Here is a 17,329-nt window from a genome sequence, read left to right as displayed (position 1 = left end):
AGGACCCACAGCCAGGAACCCGTTTAATATCGGGGTTGCTCTATAACAGAAGTAGGCAAAAGGTTAAGTCTCATAATAAAAATGATCAAACTTCCTCCCAAAAAGATTTGACCAGTTTACTTTTCCATCATCAATGTATTAGAGTATTTTTCCTTTGTACCCTACCCAAGTTGCTTACAATTTGATTTTTCAAAATCACTTAGACTGAAAAATCACCAGTCATATTTAGTCTAATCTCTTATCCTACCCTCAGCCCAAATCACATTTGAGCAATTTGTCTCACAGTGAATTCTTTCTTAATACAGAAGTGACATAAGATGACAGAATAATTAGGGAGTGGGATTTGCAGACCACTATGACTATAACGGGACTAGACTTGTCCCCTAACAGACTCAAAGTTCAACAGTTTTTGGGTTTTTTTAAGATATAGCTGCTTGATTCAGTAACTGTACTTTTTGTTCCAACAAGAAAGGATTACAATATATTGGGTTAATGGGAATGCTGGAGAAGGAATTTGCCTTGAGCAAAGTAATCACAGCCAAGTTACCAGGGGCTGGGAAATGGGAGAAGTGAGGAGGCCTTGGTCAAAGGATATGAATTTTTGCTATGAGCACATTCTGAAGATCTAATGTACAGCATGATGATTATAGTTATTAATACTGTATTACATACTTGAGAGATGCTGAGAGATCTTTAGTGTTCTCACTACACAAAAAAAGAAATGGTAATTATGTAACCTGATGGAGGTTTTAGCTAAAGCTATGGTTATTATTTTGCAAAATTGCAATATACAACCCCCCCACCTCTACACACACTTATACATGCATTCATGTATACTTAAACATAAAGTTTTGTCAATTATATTTCAGTAACTGGAAAAAATAATTATGATTTTTTTGTATTTACAATCATATTTACAATGGTTATATATTTTTATGTTTAATGAGTTACAATGCTCATCAGCAATTCTTTTACAACTTTTCATTCTTGAGGATTAGATTTTGACATGTATATCAGATGTATATCAGTTTAAAAAGAATATCTCTCCCTCTCAGTAAATTTACTTCAGGAAAGGTATGACACAAGAGGGATGTTTCCTAAGACCTTGCATGTCTAAGAATGTCTTGCCTTTCAGCTTGAAAAACAACTTTCACATCACAACTCTGAAGAAGACTGAATTCCTCTGGTGTTTACTGCTGCATAAAAATCTGTGCCTATCTCTTTGCTCCTTTGTCAATGACAGTATTTTAAAGGATTGTTTTAGCCATTTATTCATGATCTGTAAACATTTAACAGTTTCTCTTAAGTGCAGATTTTCCCTTTAATTTTGCCTATGGTGAATTCTTTTGATTTCCAAACTCAGGTGTGATTTTCACCTCAGGAAAGCACTCTTTGTATACTACACTTGATTCCTGCTTCAGTTCCCATTGTTTTGACCTCTTTACCAAGAGTAACTTTGATCCTCAGATGCCTCCCTCATGCCTGTCATATCAACCCTCTTCTCTCTTATCCCTTGCATTCCTTCTACAACAATCCTGTGCATCCTGGGAGAACTCAGGTTTGTCCTGTTCACCACATCATTTTCATGGTAAGACTTCAGTTAAACATTAAGCCTACCTTCTTGATGATCCCCAAGAAGCACAGATCTAATTAATTCCATCCTAATAGTTTCCATCTATTTTATACCCAAATTCCTAAAATCTTTATATTATTTTATTAAACATAAAATCATATTCTTGATTTTTTTTACACATGAAAAGCCATCTTACACTGTATTCTTTGATTCTTTGAGCTCTAAAGTACCAGAAAGATCATTACTTTTGTAGAGAAGAACGATGCTGTTACACATTTGTGGCTTGACCTACTTTTATGTTTGGAAACTAATTTGTCAAAATAATATAACTTCGGCTTTCAGAACTTGTCATGTGAAACAAAAACAACTGACAGCTAGGAAATCTTCATGCATTTTTTTAAAAAAGTAAGAAAAAAATAACGTGTAAAAGGAAAAGTGTCAGGGTTGTGGCTGGGAGAAATTAACTCAGTAGTAGGTTACTTTTATGTTGTAAAAACCAAGAATGTTTATCAATGAAAAAGTGGAAAATTTCATTGATAATCCTTTTTTTTAACGATATATTTATTCATGCATACAAGAACCGGGGTACAGACCAGAGGTACAGGAGGGTGAGAGGATTCACCAGAGACAGAGCAAGGATCAGAACAGGCAGACTGATTGGAATACACTGCTGAGAGGAGCAGCAGGTGACACAGGAGAGGTCTGCCACGCCATGTGGGTATCTCTCTAGCCAACCGGGATCGAACCCTCACCGCAGAGGCTGCAGACAGCTTCACAGCACTGAGCTCAACCACCTGCGCCACTAGGGAGGCCCTCATTGATTTTTCTTATTAAATTAAATTTCTTTTGAATTCAAGAGGAAAACTCTTATTTGAAATGTTTAATTTAGGTAATACAAATTCATTATTAAAAAGCAAAATTCATTCTTTACATTGCAAACATTCTCTAAATGAATCTGTGATCAAAATAATCACAAAACTGGCCAGATTCCCTTTGTTTATTCGTGATGCAATAGCATCTAAGTATAATTCTCTTAAGATTTCACTTTACTATTCAGGATTCTTGGTGTTAATCTCTTATGTTAAAAATACTACAGAATATAATAATGTATTTTATTTCAATTTAGGCTCACCTCCTATATTTATAAAGTATCTCCATCTCTTTCAAATCTTACAATTCCACACCTGTATTTCAGTTCTTCCCTATTGACATGTTGTCCATATTTGTAAATTTCCTATTCTCTGCATTTCCATAGGCAAAGATGGGTACTATTCTAAGATTAAGGAATAATGTATTCCTTTAATCGAAGAGAATTATGTGATATAATTCATGACAATTCAATTGATTTTGATATTATAATATGGCACAATTTTTAATATATATATAAACACCCCAACATATTTATGTCAAATTTAAGTTACTATTTATTAGTTAATATCTAATTTAGAAACCATATTAATATGCATTTTTATCAAGCAATTTCTTAGGAGCTTACATATATAAATAAGTGAAAAAAATCCTGTATATCCAAAAATACAAATGCAAGCACAGAAGCGTTGAGTTTACTTACTCTAAAAGGGTTTATTTATTTATCTAAAGGGTTTTTTAATCTAAGGGTTTTTTTTATCTAAAAGGGTTTATTTATTTATTTATTTATTTTTATTACTTTTTTTTTCATGCTTACTGTGTGCGAAGTGCCTTGCTAGATGCTGGATCTAGAATCAACCTGATACCATCTGCCTCAATGTAATTATCCATTTCCTTTCTTCTCTCCCAGCAGCAAAACAAAACATTCTTAGAATGTGGGACCATTTTGTTACAAGTCTAGTGACTCAATATTGCCATCACATCTTTTTATCAGCACCTTAACTGATGAGTTTTTCTAAGTGTCAGACCATAGTAATGAATGATTACCCAAGACTTTCAGTAGGCATAGATAAATCAAAGAAACCAAGTGAAAATGTCTTTTCAAATATGCACCCTTAGCTCAGGTAGGTAATGTTGTAAAAGTGGAAATGGATACTACTGAAAGTATTTTCTTTTGTATTGATAATAGAACTTTAAATTTGTCTACTCCTTTTATAAAGCTCTTGCATTTACTCTAATATTAGTCTTCTATATTTTCTGATTAATATTAAAAATAACTATTAAAATGTGCACAAAATAAAAAAGAAATCAAACTCCTTTGCAATTTTATACCCTGTCAATCATTAACTTTCTTAACTTTCAACAGTATGTTCCCTGAATGACTTTTTTACGCATATGGATTTACCTCATACTAGTAAAGTAGCAATTTTTCACCCCTGAAACCTAAGCCCCTCTTGACAAATCCACTCTTGACAAATCAAAAACATCTCTTAATATTAATTCACTATCTTTATTCCTCTTTTTTCTGTTTTCTGTTTTGTCACATCTTGATGTGGTTCCTTTCCCCCTTCACATTTCCCCTTCACACTGTTCACCAAGTACTTGTATTTCTGTGAGCAAACTCTCTCCTCAGCGTGTCCTTTCTCCTCTGCCCTAGTCTCCCACCAGAACAACCTGCCTTCGGGCTCATTGCCTCATAGTCATATTTACCCTAAAACAATTAATGGAATTTTCCTAACATCTCCCCTTTAACTACAGAATAAAGGCCAATGCTTAGTGTGGCTAAGAACCTCCCATTTTAGCATTTCTTCTCCTCAGACTAGAGCCACCAAAAGAAGCAGTGAACTGGAGCTCAGACTACTCTTCACTTAAGTGTAATGCTCCACCTACTGGTGCAGAACAATCTCCTGAGATGGCAACCTAGAGAATGTGCTAGGTCAGTCCTATGACATAAAGCAAAAATGGCAGTCAGGTGTGAAAATGGACAAGGAACTCTGGAATTCAATGGTTTTATCCAAGCACTGGATTCTCCTAAGGAAAAGCCCCAAATCTCTAAACAAGTTGTTACCATTGCCATTTTTGAGAGAAGATGAAAAGTTATATTGACATCTCTTTACTTACCGCTCCCAATTAAAATCACAGGATAATTCTAACCCAACTATTGTGCTGTCACCTATATCTGTCCAGGATTTTCATGAAACTAAAACAAATCAAAATAGAGTGTTCATCTATGTATTTACTCATACATTCAATGCACATTTAAAGAGTATCTTCAATGCTGCAGATACTGCACAAAGTTCACAGTACAGCATTTAAGTCATAACAGCCTATAAATAGGGAAGCAGATGAATAAATCCAAGATGACAATGCAAAAGGCAAATCTAACCTTGACAGAGAAGGGGAAACCTTGCTGGAAGAAATGATCACTGAGCTGATTTTGTGAAGTTAAGTGAAATACTTATGTAGAGTCAAGGGTTTTGTGAGTTACTTAGGTAAAGTGGAATGATGGGTTTTGTTTCAGACTCACAGCATTACACACCCAACAGAGGCAACATATTAGAACGCTTTCCTAATGTAGTGTCCACAGGGAATAGCATCAGACTAAAAAGAAACCTCAGTAGATAGGACTCTACCAGCCTCTGTCACAAAAACCTTACAGAGCAAAGTGTCTCCAATTTAAAATACTATATAAGCAACAGAATTTAAAATAAGAATGAGGGGCCTCCCCAGTGGGACAAGGGATTAAGACACAGCACTATGAAAGTATCCACAGCCACTGCAGCACGAGTTCAATCCCTGGCCAGGGAGGTGACCCACATGGTGCAGCAGACCTCTCCTGTCTCGCCCGCTACTCCCCTCAGCAGTGTATTTCAGTAGAGCTGCCTGTTCTGTTTCCAGCTCTGTCTCTGGTGAATCCTCTCACCCCCCACATCTCTGGCCTGCACCTCAGCTCTTGTATGCATAAATAAATAAATCTTTAAAAAAATAAGGATGAAGAAAGATAATATTTTAAGAGACACACTATAAAAATTTTTTTTCAAATGCCCAGTGTCTATAAGTCATATACAAAAGAATATGTGAAATGCAATTTTCCTTAATCCTCTTTCACTTTTGGGAAATAAGGGAGACTACTCAACACTTTAAGTTTTAAGAGGAAGTTTTTTAATCCTACAGAAACGGCTTTCAATCAGTTGAAAGTTACAGTTTTTATGAAATATGGAATGACTTCAGATTAAATATTAAGCTATTAAACTATTTAACCTTGTTATCACATCAACCCACTGGAATGCTACATACCACATGCTTTTTGGGGCATATCATCTGTCTACCTCTGTTGGAACAATGTCAACACTTACAACCATCCTGTGATGTGTGATATATAAAAAAACATATTTCTCATACAAATTTGGTATTCACCCATAGTTCCTGACTCACGTTCCCAAAACCTTTGGACTTTCCTATATGTTGAAAGTGTGCTAAACATATCTTTGGTTAAGATGAACTCTTGCCATTTTTGACAACATGGATGGAAATGGAAAGGATCATGCTAAGTTAAATAAATCAGAAGGAGAAACACAAATACCAGATAGTTTCATTTATATGTGGAATATAGAGAAACAAAATAAAATGGTCAGACAAAGCTGAACCAATAACAAATCCCAGAAATCTGATTGTGAAATTGAGGTTAAAAGACGAGGAGGGGAAAACAAAGTGGGGAGGGGACACAATGGACTATGGTGGAGGGCTGTGGGTACCTTGGAGCTGGAGGTGGTGACATGCATCTGAGGAGGTATAATGCTAAGTCTTTGACTAACATATAATATTTAAACCAATTTTACCTCAGTAAAAATAAACAAAGGAGTTTTCTAGGGAAAAAAATTCTTTTATTAAATGAAGAAGGTGACCTTTGGAAAATACCTAAAGATGGGGGCTGGTTGCCAGGGAAACCAACAACAAATAGAGGATGGAACTTTCAGTTCTGCTCTCTGATTTCCAGGGAGGGGAGAGGGGTTAGAAATTGAGTTTAATTGCCAATGATGCATGATTTAAGTAATCATGCCTATGTAATGAAGCCTGCATAAAAGTCAAAAATAGAAGGGGCTCTGATGAGTTTCCATGTTGGGAGACCAGTGACCTTTCCAGACCCCAAGTTCCAAGTAGACAGAGTTTCTTTTCTGGGTACCTCGTCCTATGTATCTCTTCATATGGCTGTTGATTTCTATGTTTTAGTGTCTTTTTAGTGCCCTTGATGAACTAGCATGTAGATAGATTTCCTGAGTTCTGTGAGTCCCGCTGGCAAATTAATCCAACCTGAGGAGGGAGTTGTGGGAGTTTCTCAGTTGTTATAACCTGTGCTTACAACTGCCATGTGAAGTAGAGGACAGTCTTGGATGACTGAGCCCTTAACCTGTGGACTCTGATGTTATCTCCAAGTAGAAAGAGTCAGAATTGAGAGTGTCACCTGCTGGTGTCTGAGAATTGCCTGTTGGTATGGGGAACCCTTCCCACATACTTACATTGGAATTGACTTCATTAACCCTTGTTCACACCCCAACAGCAGCTCATTTTATTTCTGATGAGCACTATTAAATGTTCTCAGAGCTCCCTTTAGTCTCTGTCTTTTAACCTAGAAATCTCAAATACACTGTGTGTCATATCAAGTTGGTAGTCCTGGTTCCCTTTCTTTGTGTACTCTTTTCAACATGCTGCAGGCGATAGGGAAAAGAGCAGTAGGTTGAGATGAAAGATACAAGCAAAGCAGGATTATCCACCTCATCATACTAGACATGGCCCTTTCACTAATGCAGTTTCAGGTCAGTGGCTGTTTTGAAGAACTATATAAAATTATGGACTCACTTTAAAATACCCCTTAACTAAAACTCCCAAGCCCTCTTTTTAAAAAAAAAAAAAAAAAACAAGCAAAAAAAAAAAAAAAAACCCAACATATTAAATGCCGGACCATGTCTCCTTCTTTGATGGCTATCTATATATACTAAGAAATACAATTCTCATTCAGGGAAAGGGAGCCAAAAATCAAATAATAGCTATCATTTGATATTTATTAGCACAAACTATGTGCTACATGCTGGGAACACAAAGGTGAAGAAACATTTCATTGCCATCTCTTTACAAAAGATTATAAAGTAAGGGCTGGAGGCACATAGTAACTTCTAAACTATTATGTGATGAGTTACAAATTATTCTTTTAAAAATTATTACAGATTTTATAAATGAAAATACTGCTGTATTGCCACCAATACTCACCAACACTATAATATCTCTTTAGTTCTGTACGCCTGATCTCCTTTAACTGATTATTTTTTCTCTTTTTTTTTTCATCAGCAATATATTCTTCCACAGCAATGTTGCACTTATCTTGTTCTAAAGTGACTGTATTAGTATCTTCTTCTCCAGTTTGAGTCCTTGCAGCTATGGCTGAGGCTGTCTCTGCATTTTGTTTGGCTTGCTTTTTCTTTTTCAATCTAGGAGTAAAGGGAGAAAAAAATGGAGAAATTATTTGCTAGGAGCAACTGTTTTAATTTCATGCTGCTGAGTTTTAAGAAAGTTATTACTTTCATGCTGTTAAGTTTTAAGAAACTGATATATAGAAAGCACTTTATTATTATTAATTATATTCCTATTGTTTTTTTCTTTTCTAATGTTTATAAATTCTTACATGTGTCCTTCAAATTTAGATCCTCAGAAAATTTTTTAGATCTTAGAAAATTGTTGGTGAAGTGCTCTTGATCTGAGAATAAAACTATATACTTCTATAGACTTTAAAATGTTGTGATTTTTAAAAAATCAATAGTTTCCATACTAAAATGCCATGCTTGGAGTGTTCCATTTTTAAAGTGTTTCTAGTTTTCAATGTTATCTTTGAACTGATGCACAAGCACATTTATTTATTTATTTATTTGTCTATTTATTTATTTATTTTAAAGATTTATTTATTTATTTATTTATTTATTTATTTATTTATACAAGCCTGGGTACAGTCAGAAGCATGGGAGTGTGAGAGAATTCACCAAAGCCAGAGCGGCGAACAGAACCAGCAGACTGATGAAGTACACTGCTAAGGGGAGGAGCGGGCCCGGCAGGACAGGTCTGCACGCCATGTGGGACCCTCGCCAGTGGCCGGGGATCGAACCGGCACTGCAGAGGCTGTGAGTAGGTTTGCAGCCCAGCGCTCAACCACTGCACCACCGGGGAGGCCCTGAACTGATGCACAAGCACATTTATAAAGATAAGTCCTTTGTAATTGGCTTACATTGAGTATAAAGATTTTGTGAAATATAAACTGGTTCAGGCCTGAATAATTCTTTTCTTTACACATATACATATTAGCACTGAAGAAAGAACTGCATTTCCTGGGATAGAAGATGCTCCAGTGACAATATATAGTTATCATGATTACTAATAGCTGACCGACGTACTCAATGGGTTGTGAGTTCTGAAAATTCACTGTAAAATCCTCCCTCTAAAGAATGGAAATACATTTTTAACACCTTTTCTTTCTTTTTTTAAAGATTTATTTATTTATTTATACAAGAACAGGGGTACAGGCCAGATGCATGGGAGGGTGAGAGGATCCACCAGAGACAGTGTGGGGAACTGAACAGGCAGACTGACGAAATACACTGCTGAGGGGAGCAGCAGGCGAGACAGGAGAGGTCTGCCGCGCCTTGGGACCCTGGCCAGCTGACTGGGATTGAACTGGTGCTGCAGAGGCTGCAGACAGCTTCACAGCGCGGTCCTCAATCGCCTGCACCACCAGGGGAGGCCCTTTAACACCTTTTCGAAGGGGAATAACTGCCAGCCTGATTAATGTGATATAGGTTAATGCTTTTCAAACATTCCTTTTATGGCTTTACCTTTTGGGCCGTCTCTTTTGTTCTTCAAGTCAGTTTACAGTCATCCAAGTAAAACATTCTCACAATAGTGTTTTATTATCACTAAATTATGATAAACTTAAAAAAAGTCATACAAGAAAATAAATCCCCTTATTTGACTTAACTTTTGTAATGATCCCAAAATGTACGTTTATTTGCATCATGGACCAAAACACACACACACACACATACACACTTGGCAAATCATCTTAAATAGTTAGGTAATTGAAAATAACAAGACATTTAATATTTAATTGCTGTGACTCTATTTTTTTTAAATTAATTTTGTTATGCTATACTTGTCTTTCCTTAAAATATCAGTTATATAAAACAAGTGCTCATTATCAAACCCCTCTCACTATTGTAGCTAGCCCTGTCAATTCTATTTTGTAACTCTCTCTTCAGATTCACCATTATTTCTTGATCTCTGCCCCACTGAATCATTTCAGCTTTATCTTTCTGACAACTACTTTATATAATATAATTTATTGTTCTTTGTTTTATTCTGAAAATAATACACATGCATGATAGGAAAAAAAACAGGAAATGCAGAAAAGTAAAAAGAATAACACAAATCAAATAAGATATTAACACACCAAGAAGCAATCAGATCCCTACTTTGGGGAGATAATGTAAAAGTCATAAGATAAGGGCAATTATACTATTCAGACCTTACACAAAGCCAGAGGATGAGGCACTGTGGCTCAGTGACAGAAATCTGAGTTTCTTATTTCGCATTTCCTAAGAGGGATGATATAGGGCTTATTCTGGAATCTACTGGCCTTCTTAGATTAAAATTTTGTGTATTTTGTAGGACATGCATCCCTCATTTCATCTGAGTAGTATCCCAACTCAGATTTAGCAAACTGAAGAAATAAATGAGAGTGCTAAAGAAAGCATTTATAGTAGCTATATGAACTCTTTCCTCTGAAGCATTTTCCTTTACTAAAGGAAATAATACTGGCAGCAATCAAAGCGAGGGCCTTGAGCAAGTTCCTTTCTTTGTCTCTGTAGAGGTCTCTCCTGTTGCTGGCTGACTCCAGTGGGGGCAATAGAAAAGGTGGCTAAGAATAGGCTTTCATTATGTTAGTGCTTTAGTGAAAGCTTCAGGAAAGCTGGGATTTGTTTAAGTTTTGCTAAACAGTCCTCTCAGGGCCTATGTATGGTACACATTAGGTATTCTACAAATATTTCTTGAATGAATGAGTGGATAAATGAGGCTAAGTTTGAACTCAGTTGAGATCAGCTCTTAGACAATGGTCTCCTACAACATACCATGTCTTAGCTTTTTCTGATTAGCAGCATGCTCTGAGAAATGAACTCCTGTCTCCTTAAGATATTTAATTTAAAAAGAAAATACATTAATCCAGTGTAATTTAAAATGCATTAAACTACAGAGCTCTTTAAATAACATTAAATGACAAGTTTTACATGACTTCTTCATGAATCCATAATTTTGGGTCCAAGTGTTTTTGTAAAAAGTGCCACAGGCATAAATATCTAGCATGGCCTTGTCCAATGTGGTAGGCACTAGCCAGCCACCTGTGGTTATTCAACTTAAAATTAAATAACTTCAGTCCTTTAGCGGCAAGAGCTACATTTCAAGAGCTCAAAAGACACAAGCTAATGGGTATTGCAATGGACACATACAGGACACTCTTATCATCACACAAAGTATTAGACAGCAGTGCCCTAGGGTTATTGATTCAACGGCTAGTCCTACTGATAAGAGATCAGAGGGAAGGAGGAAGATAGAGATGATTTAATAGTGAAGGCTTATTGAGTACATGCATAGGATATGTCTCAAAGAGGTACACACCCACAAAAATGGTAAAGTGAGTTTCCAGCAAAAGAAAATGAATACCAGGGGGAAAAGAAAATAAGAAAAATTGCTTTTCATTGTGTTCCCTTTTGTATCTTTCAGATTTATACAATGTATAAGACTTACAAATTTTTTGCAAGTATTTAGTCTTTGAAGTCTCCTTCCTAGTATAAGAACAACTTCACGTATTCTGTTGATGTTTTTATTTTTTTATTTATTTATTTTTTTTTAATTAATAAATTTTATTTTTGTATTCCCCATACAATTGCAATCCCCCCATTCTGACCCCAATCCCTCCCCTCCCGCCCCCCACCCCCCAAAAAGTGTCTCTGGTTCATAGTTTTTGTTGATTTTGATTTTCACTCTCTTATAGTTATTCATTTTCCTGGTCCCTTATTTAAGTTTTCTAGATCCCTGCTATGAGTGAGACCATCCGGTATTTTTCTTTTTCTTTTTGGCTTATTTCACTGAGCATGATCCCTTCCAGCGTCATCCATGTTGCTGCAAATTGCATGTGTTTATCTTTTTTGAATGCTGAGTAATATTCCATGGTATATATGTACCACATCTTCTTGATCCAGTCATCTATTTTTGGGCATTTGGGCTGTTTCCAAAGCTTAGCTATTGTAAACAGTGCTGCTATAAACATAGGGGTGCAGGTGTTCTTTGGAATTGATGTTTCTGTGTTCTTTGGGTAAATACCTAGGAGTGGAATTGCTGGATCCTGTGGAAGCTCTATGAAAATTGAGGTTTACTTTTAAAAAATATTGTGAAAAATTTGAAAAGTTTTCTCCAAATAGCAACTGCTGTTGAGTAAACTATTGAACCAGGTCCTCTGCTATGTACTTTATAAATATTGTCCTATCTTCACAGAAGCAAAATAAGGTAGGCAATCTTATCTCCATGTTACAGATAAGAAAAAGGAGGCTGAGAAAAATTAGAGCCATTTCTCAAGGTCATATGGCATAGTTGACCAGTAAAGGACTTTACAAAGCTCAATTTATGCCAACAGCCAGATGGCCCTCCAGAACCTCTCAAAATCATCCTCAGCATAATATATGTGAGCTTTAAAATAAGATGCACTGGACTTTGGAGAGTCTGTGATCTATATGAGGGAGAATAGTCTGGCAATCTAGTGGGCTCACTGAGAGCACACTCACAAGAAGGAAGGATTTGGGATCTGGGTTTGATTCTCTCTATAAACAACTATGACCTTCTTGGAAAATACAATAAATTCTCTGGGACTTCTAAGGTAAATAAAATCAAGAGGTTGACATGATTTCAAGGTACTGTCTGGCTGTAACCATCACACATGGCTGAGATTAGGAAATATGCTAAAGCTGTTTTGAGATTTAAAAAATCATTTTAAACCCAAACTAAATCTTCCCAAGAGCCTACACATCCATGAGCTCCCTCACATCTGATTACATTTTCCTTCCACTGCTGAGCTCCCAGCCCTGGGAAAGTCCAAAGCCAAGACAGCACACATTTATATGCCAAGGACATTAAAAACAAATGCAGAAAAGCACTGCTGTGAAATTTATAACTAGCAACTCCATAAACAAAAGTAGGAAATGTTAGAATTGACCAACTATAAGGACAATATAGTCCTTTTTTTAGTTTTGGGATTTCCCCCCAGCTTTTTGTTTGATTTTTAATTTTTTTTAAAGATTTATTTATATAAGAACTGGGGTACAAGCCAGAGGCACAGGAGGGTGAAGGATTCACCAGAGACAAAGTAGGGAGCAGAACTGGCAGACAGACAGAAAACACTGCTGAGGGGAGCAGCGAGTGAGACAGGAGAGGTCTGCCGTGCCATGTGGGGAGCTTCCTGGCCAGGAATTGAACTCCCGCTGTAGAGGCTCCAGATAGTTTCACAGTGCAGTGCTTAAACCCTTGTTTTACACAGCAAGTATGTATTACTTTTGTAACAATAAGATGAATCAATGTTTAAAATTTAAATATCTGTAGCTCTGACAACATTTTGCTACATCTCTGTCTATGGCTTTTTTTTTTTTTAATTATTATTTATACAAGCACTGGGTACAGTCAGAAGCGGGGGAGGGTATGGCTCATTCTTTGTCCAGAGTTCAGCTATCACAGTGAATCACAGCATAGAGGCTACTCCCTCCCTTTTGCCAGACCCCTTTCTCCCCTCGTGCTCCACTGCAACCTTGTCATTGTAGTGGCTGGCCTTTAGAGTCAGTGTTTCCTAAGCCTGACTCTTGCCACTTCCAGATTCAGGAAATGAGGCCTTGCTGAGAATAAGCTCAGCCTGTGAAATACCTGCCTTCAAGTCCTCTTTGCTTCTTTCTTAGGTGTGTGTCTTTCTTTCTTTTTTTTTTCTTTTTTTAATTTTTCTAGAGGCATGTTTTATTTATTTATTTGTTTGTTTATACATGTACTGGGTACAGTCAGAAGTGCGGGAGGGTGAGAGAATCCACCAGAGCCAGAGCGGGGAGCAGAGCAGGCAGAAGGACCGAAGTACACTGCTGAGGGGAGCAGCGGGCGGCAGGAGAGGTCTGCGCGCCATGTGGGACCCTCCTCCAGTGTCCGGGGAGCGGCCGGGGATCGAATCGGCGCCGCAGAGGCCGCGGGCAGCTTTGCAACCCAGCGCTCAACCGCTGCGCCACCGGGGAGGCCCAGGTGTGTGTCGTTCGTTAAGTTACTAAATCGAAGCCTCAGACTTCTTGTCTTTGAGAGAAAAATAATGGCCACAGATGAGTCTTTGTGGTGATTAAGCAGTACACAGAAAGCTTGCTTTTCCTAATATAATCTCATGTCACTTAAGGACAGAGATATGTTCTGAGAAATCCTTCACCAGGTGATGTCTTTGTTGTTGGGGCATCACAGAGAGTAATTAGACAAACCTAGTGGGGGTGAATAGTACTGTTCAGGTATTGTGGTAGGGCCTAGTGGGACTACCTTTGTACATTCCATCCGTCCCTGACCAAAAAAATCCTTAAACAATGCAGCCTGCACCTGGTTCACAGTAAGAGCTCAACGACCAGAAGTTACTATTTGTCATGCTTTAGCTGTTGGCATTAACTTCTCAGGATTCAAGGAAATAAGGTAACCTACAAACCAGTATAATATTTTTGAAATCACATGATAAATCTAAATTCTGTATATTATTAGAATAATGCATTCATATCATCTTTCTCATAGTATATAGACATTAATTGTATTTAACTTTGCCATGAACTTAGTCACCAACACCTAGCTATTACTTCCAGAAGACAATCACTTCTAGTATTCTATGCAAATGAAAGGTCAGTTTTCAATTTCCACTGCAAATTATTAATTTGGAGAATTAACAATAATAATTAATGATATAAGCCCAATAAAATTCAACTTAAAACCAGAAGGGGGAGCGCAGTTTTAAATAATAATCAAAACCATTCACTTTATGAAAATTCCCTCTTATAATTATGAATAAATAAAACCAAAAAAATTAGGATTCACCATTGGAAAAGTTTGTGGCTGAACTGAATTCTCGTGTTACTCTTTGAGATATTCTTTTTTTCCGCTTTGTCTAATTTTGATAATAATTTCCCACCAAAGAGAATTCATTAATTACAATGGAAATACTATGGTTCCAAAGAACCAATACAGTTACAAAAGAGATCCATTGACTTTGAGGTCAATACCTAGATATCTATTCACACAGGTGGGCACAACTCACATAGAATAACCCTTGGCATCAAGACGCAACTGCTTCTAGTAAAGACCACTAAGTAGAAAGGCAATCAGGAACCAACATAAAAATTTCCCTTTCTGGGGCCTCCGTGGTGCCACAAAGGGTTAAGACGCAACTTAGGAAGCTATCCGCAGCCTCTGCAGTGCAACTGCAATCCCTGGCCAGAGAGCTACCCATATTGCTCAGCAGACCTTTCCTGACTAGACTGCTGCTCCCCTCTGCAGTGTATTTCAGTCAATCTGCCTGTTCTGTTCCCCACTCCGTCTCTGGTGAATCCTCTCTCCTCCCACAATTCTGGCTTGTTCTTGTATGTATAAATAAATAAATCTTTTTTTTAAATGCTTAACACATTGAACTGATTATTATTACATAAATTAAAAAAATCCCTTTCCTAGATTTCCTTCATGCTATTATAATAGTGATGGGGTCAGCTGATCCCTGGAATGGACACAAGCAAACTATCACTCTCAGAGGAGTCGCAGGGTAAATTTATAAGGGACATTTAGAGAATTTAACATGTTCCGAGTTAGCCAGGATAACAATGAGACTGTCACAAAATGGATACGTACTATCTAGAATGTTTGCTTTGTATTTATGAAACAAGACAGGCCTTTGTTGCAGATACAGATTCCCCATGTAGAAATCTAGTTCCCTTTTCTAAAAGTCAGGATGCTGAGTCACAGCCTGAAAAGTTCCAGGGAAATTAATGGCAAGACTATGTACTACACACCTCATCTTTTTACTGGGGAAGGGAACCAGAAAAGGGAACTTGCTCCAGGTGATAAGAGAGCTATGTTGTGCTAAGATGATCAACAAAGTACTGTAAATATGGTTTTCAATATTAGGAATTTTACTGCCTATCAATCAAAACTCAGGTGATAAACACAGCAACACTGAAAATAGAAATGTTAATCCAATACCTGAAAATAGAAATGTTAATAAGCAACAAAGAATATGAAAGTTTTCTGATTCCCTTTTCCTTTACGATGTTATTGTGCACATAGTTTATTTAACTTAATGTACTTAAACTAACAGGCTCTAATGGAACTCTAAATCTGTTGTAACAAACTACCAAAAATTTGGTGGCTTAAACCAATACACAGTCTCTCACAGGCCTGGAGATCCAAAGTCTGAAATTAATAGCATGGGCACAGGAAAAGGCTTTTCCCTGGTTTTTCTACATTTGAGACTTAAGTTCCTTGAGGCCCTTTCCTTCATCATCAAAGTCAACCACATGCTATCTGACTTCAATGCCACACTGCCTTCTTCTCCACAGTCAAATCTCCTCTGTCTCCTTCTTAATGGGCACTGACATTAGAAACCCACACAGTTAATCCAAGATAATCTCCCCATTTCAAGATTCTTACCTTAATTATAGCTTCAAGGTCTTGTTTGCCATATAAGGGGTAACATTCACAGGTCTAGCGATTAGGACCTAGACATATTTAGGGGTCATTATTCAGTCTACCACATTGGCCAAATTAGCTGTTGTGTTATAAATAATTGTAAACTGAACAACATCCATGTTATTACAGGACCTTAGTTTCCATGTCCAATGCTCGGCATTGTCTATGTTATTTGAAAAAATTCATTGTCTATGTTATTTGAAAAAATTCATTTCTGGCAGTGGTAGGCACATGTTTCTAACAAAAAACCACAAAGTTTATTCAGTACTATTTTGAAATCTCAAGTACAGTGAAAATATCACAAACATGCATATTTTTTTTTATGTTTTATGAATCCAAAACAGCCTCTTGGAGGTGGAAGCATTAGAATAAAGCGTTTGACAAGTAAAATTTGTAAGGGGCTAAATCTCATTTGCATATCAGAACACTGAAATCACTGTGTAAAATCACTTAAAGTCTTCAAAGATTTTTTCCCTTTCATTAGAACACTGTAGTGTGTCCAGAATTTTTTTGTCAGTTAATTTTTTAAAAACATTTTTTACTCAAAATGAATCATCTGCTCTGAATACCTCCCTCCTCTTGCCCCAATTTCTTTGAGAGAAAATGCTACAGATACACCTCTGTGAAGGTGCCATTTTCCTTGTCTCTTGTCCCATGCAGCCACCCTGGACTACAGGTCCCAGCAGGCCATGAACCAGACTTCCTGAGCAGGGGAGCACTAGGTACTAGGGGAAGAGCTGAGTTAGGCCAAACTGACACAAAGGCAGGCAGGATCAGCTCTTTCTTGATTTTCCAGTTTCAATATGTACCCAGGGAGACTTGGCGGTAGACATGGAAGGAGACATGTGGAGAACAGACATGTAGAAATAGAAGAGACATTTGGGGAGACTATCCTTGGTAGAAACAATGACACCCATCATCCTGATTTGTGTCTTTGACATATGAATCTGATATAGAATGCATCTCCATAAAAGGAGGGGGAGCACTGCAGCATAGTGCACTAGCACCATTTATCCTACCCCCACTTACACACAGCTGCTTTGGACTATAAATCCCAGTATGCCATGA

The 17,329-nt window shown here is 37.1% G+C and overlaps 1 protein-coding gene across 6 annotated transcripts in view; it reads right to left on the bottom strand.

The window, feature by feature from the left end:
• The window catches only part of NCOA7 (nuclear receptor coactivator 7), a 134,785-nt gene that overhangs the window by 64,122 nt on the left and 53,334 nt on the right, over window positions 1-17,329 (bottom strand). For all 6 annotated transcript variants that reach the window (XM_054697807.1, XM_054697806.1, XM_054697809.1 and 3 more), the window contains one exon: window positions 7,706-7,923. In XM_054697807.1, coding sequence (XP_054553782.1) covers window positions 7,706-7,923 — 218 coding nt within the window. The remainder of the gene's footprint in view (window positions 1-7,705; window positions 7,924-17,329) is intronic.

This window comes from Talpa occidentalis, unplaced genomic scaffold, assembly GCF_014898055.3.
Source record: "Talpa occidentalis isolate TD23 unplaced genomic scaffold, MPIMG_talOcc4v2.1 talOcc4.2, whole genome shotgun sequence".
Taxonomy (NCBI): domain Eukaryota; kingdom Metazoa; phylum Chordata; class Mammalia; order Eulipotyphla; family Talpidae; genus Talpa; species Talpa occidentalis.
This window is presented reverse-complemented; position numbering and strand designations above follow the sequence as displayed.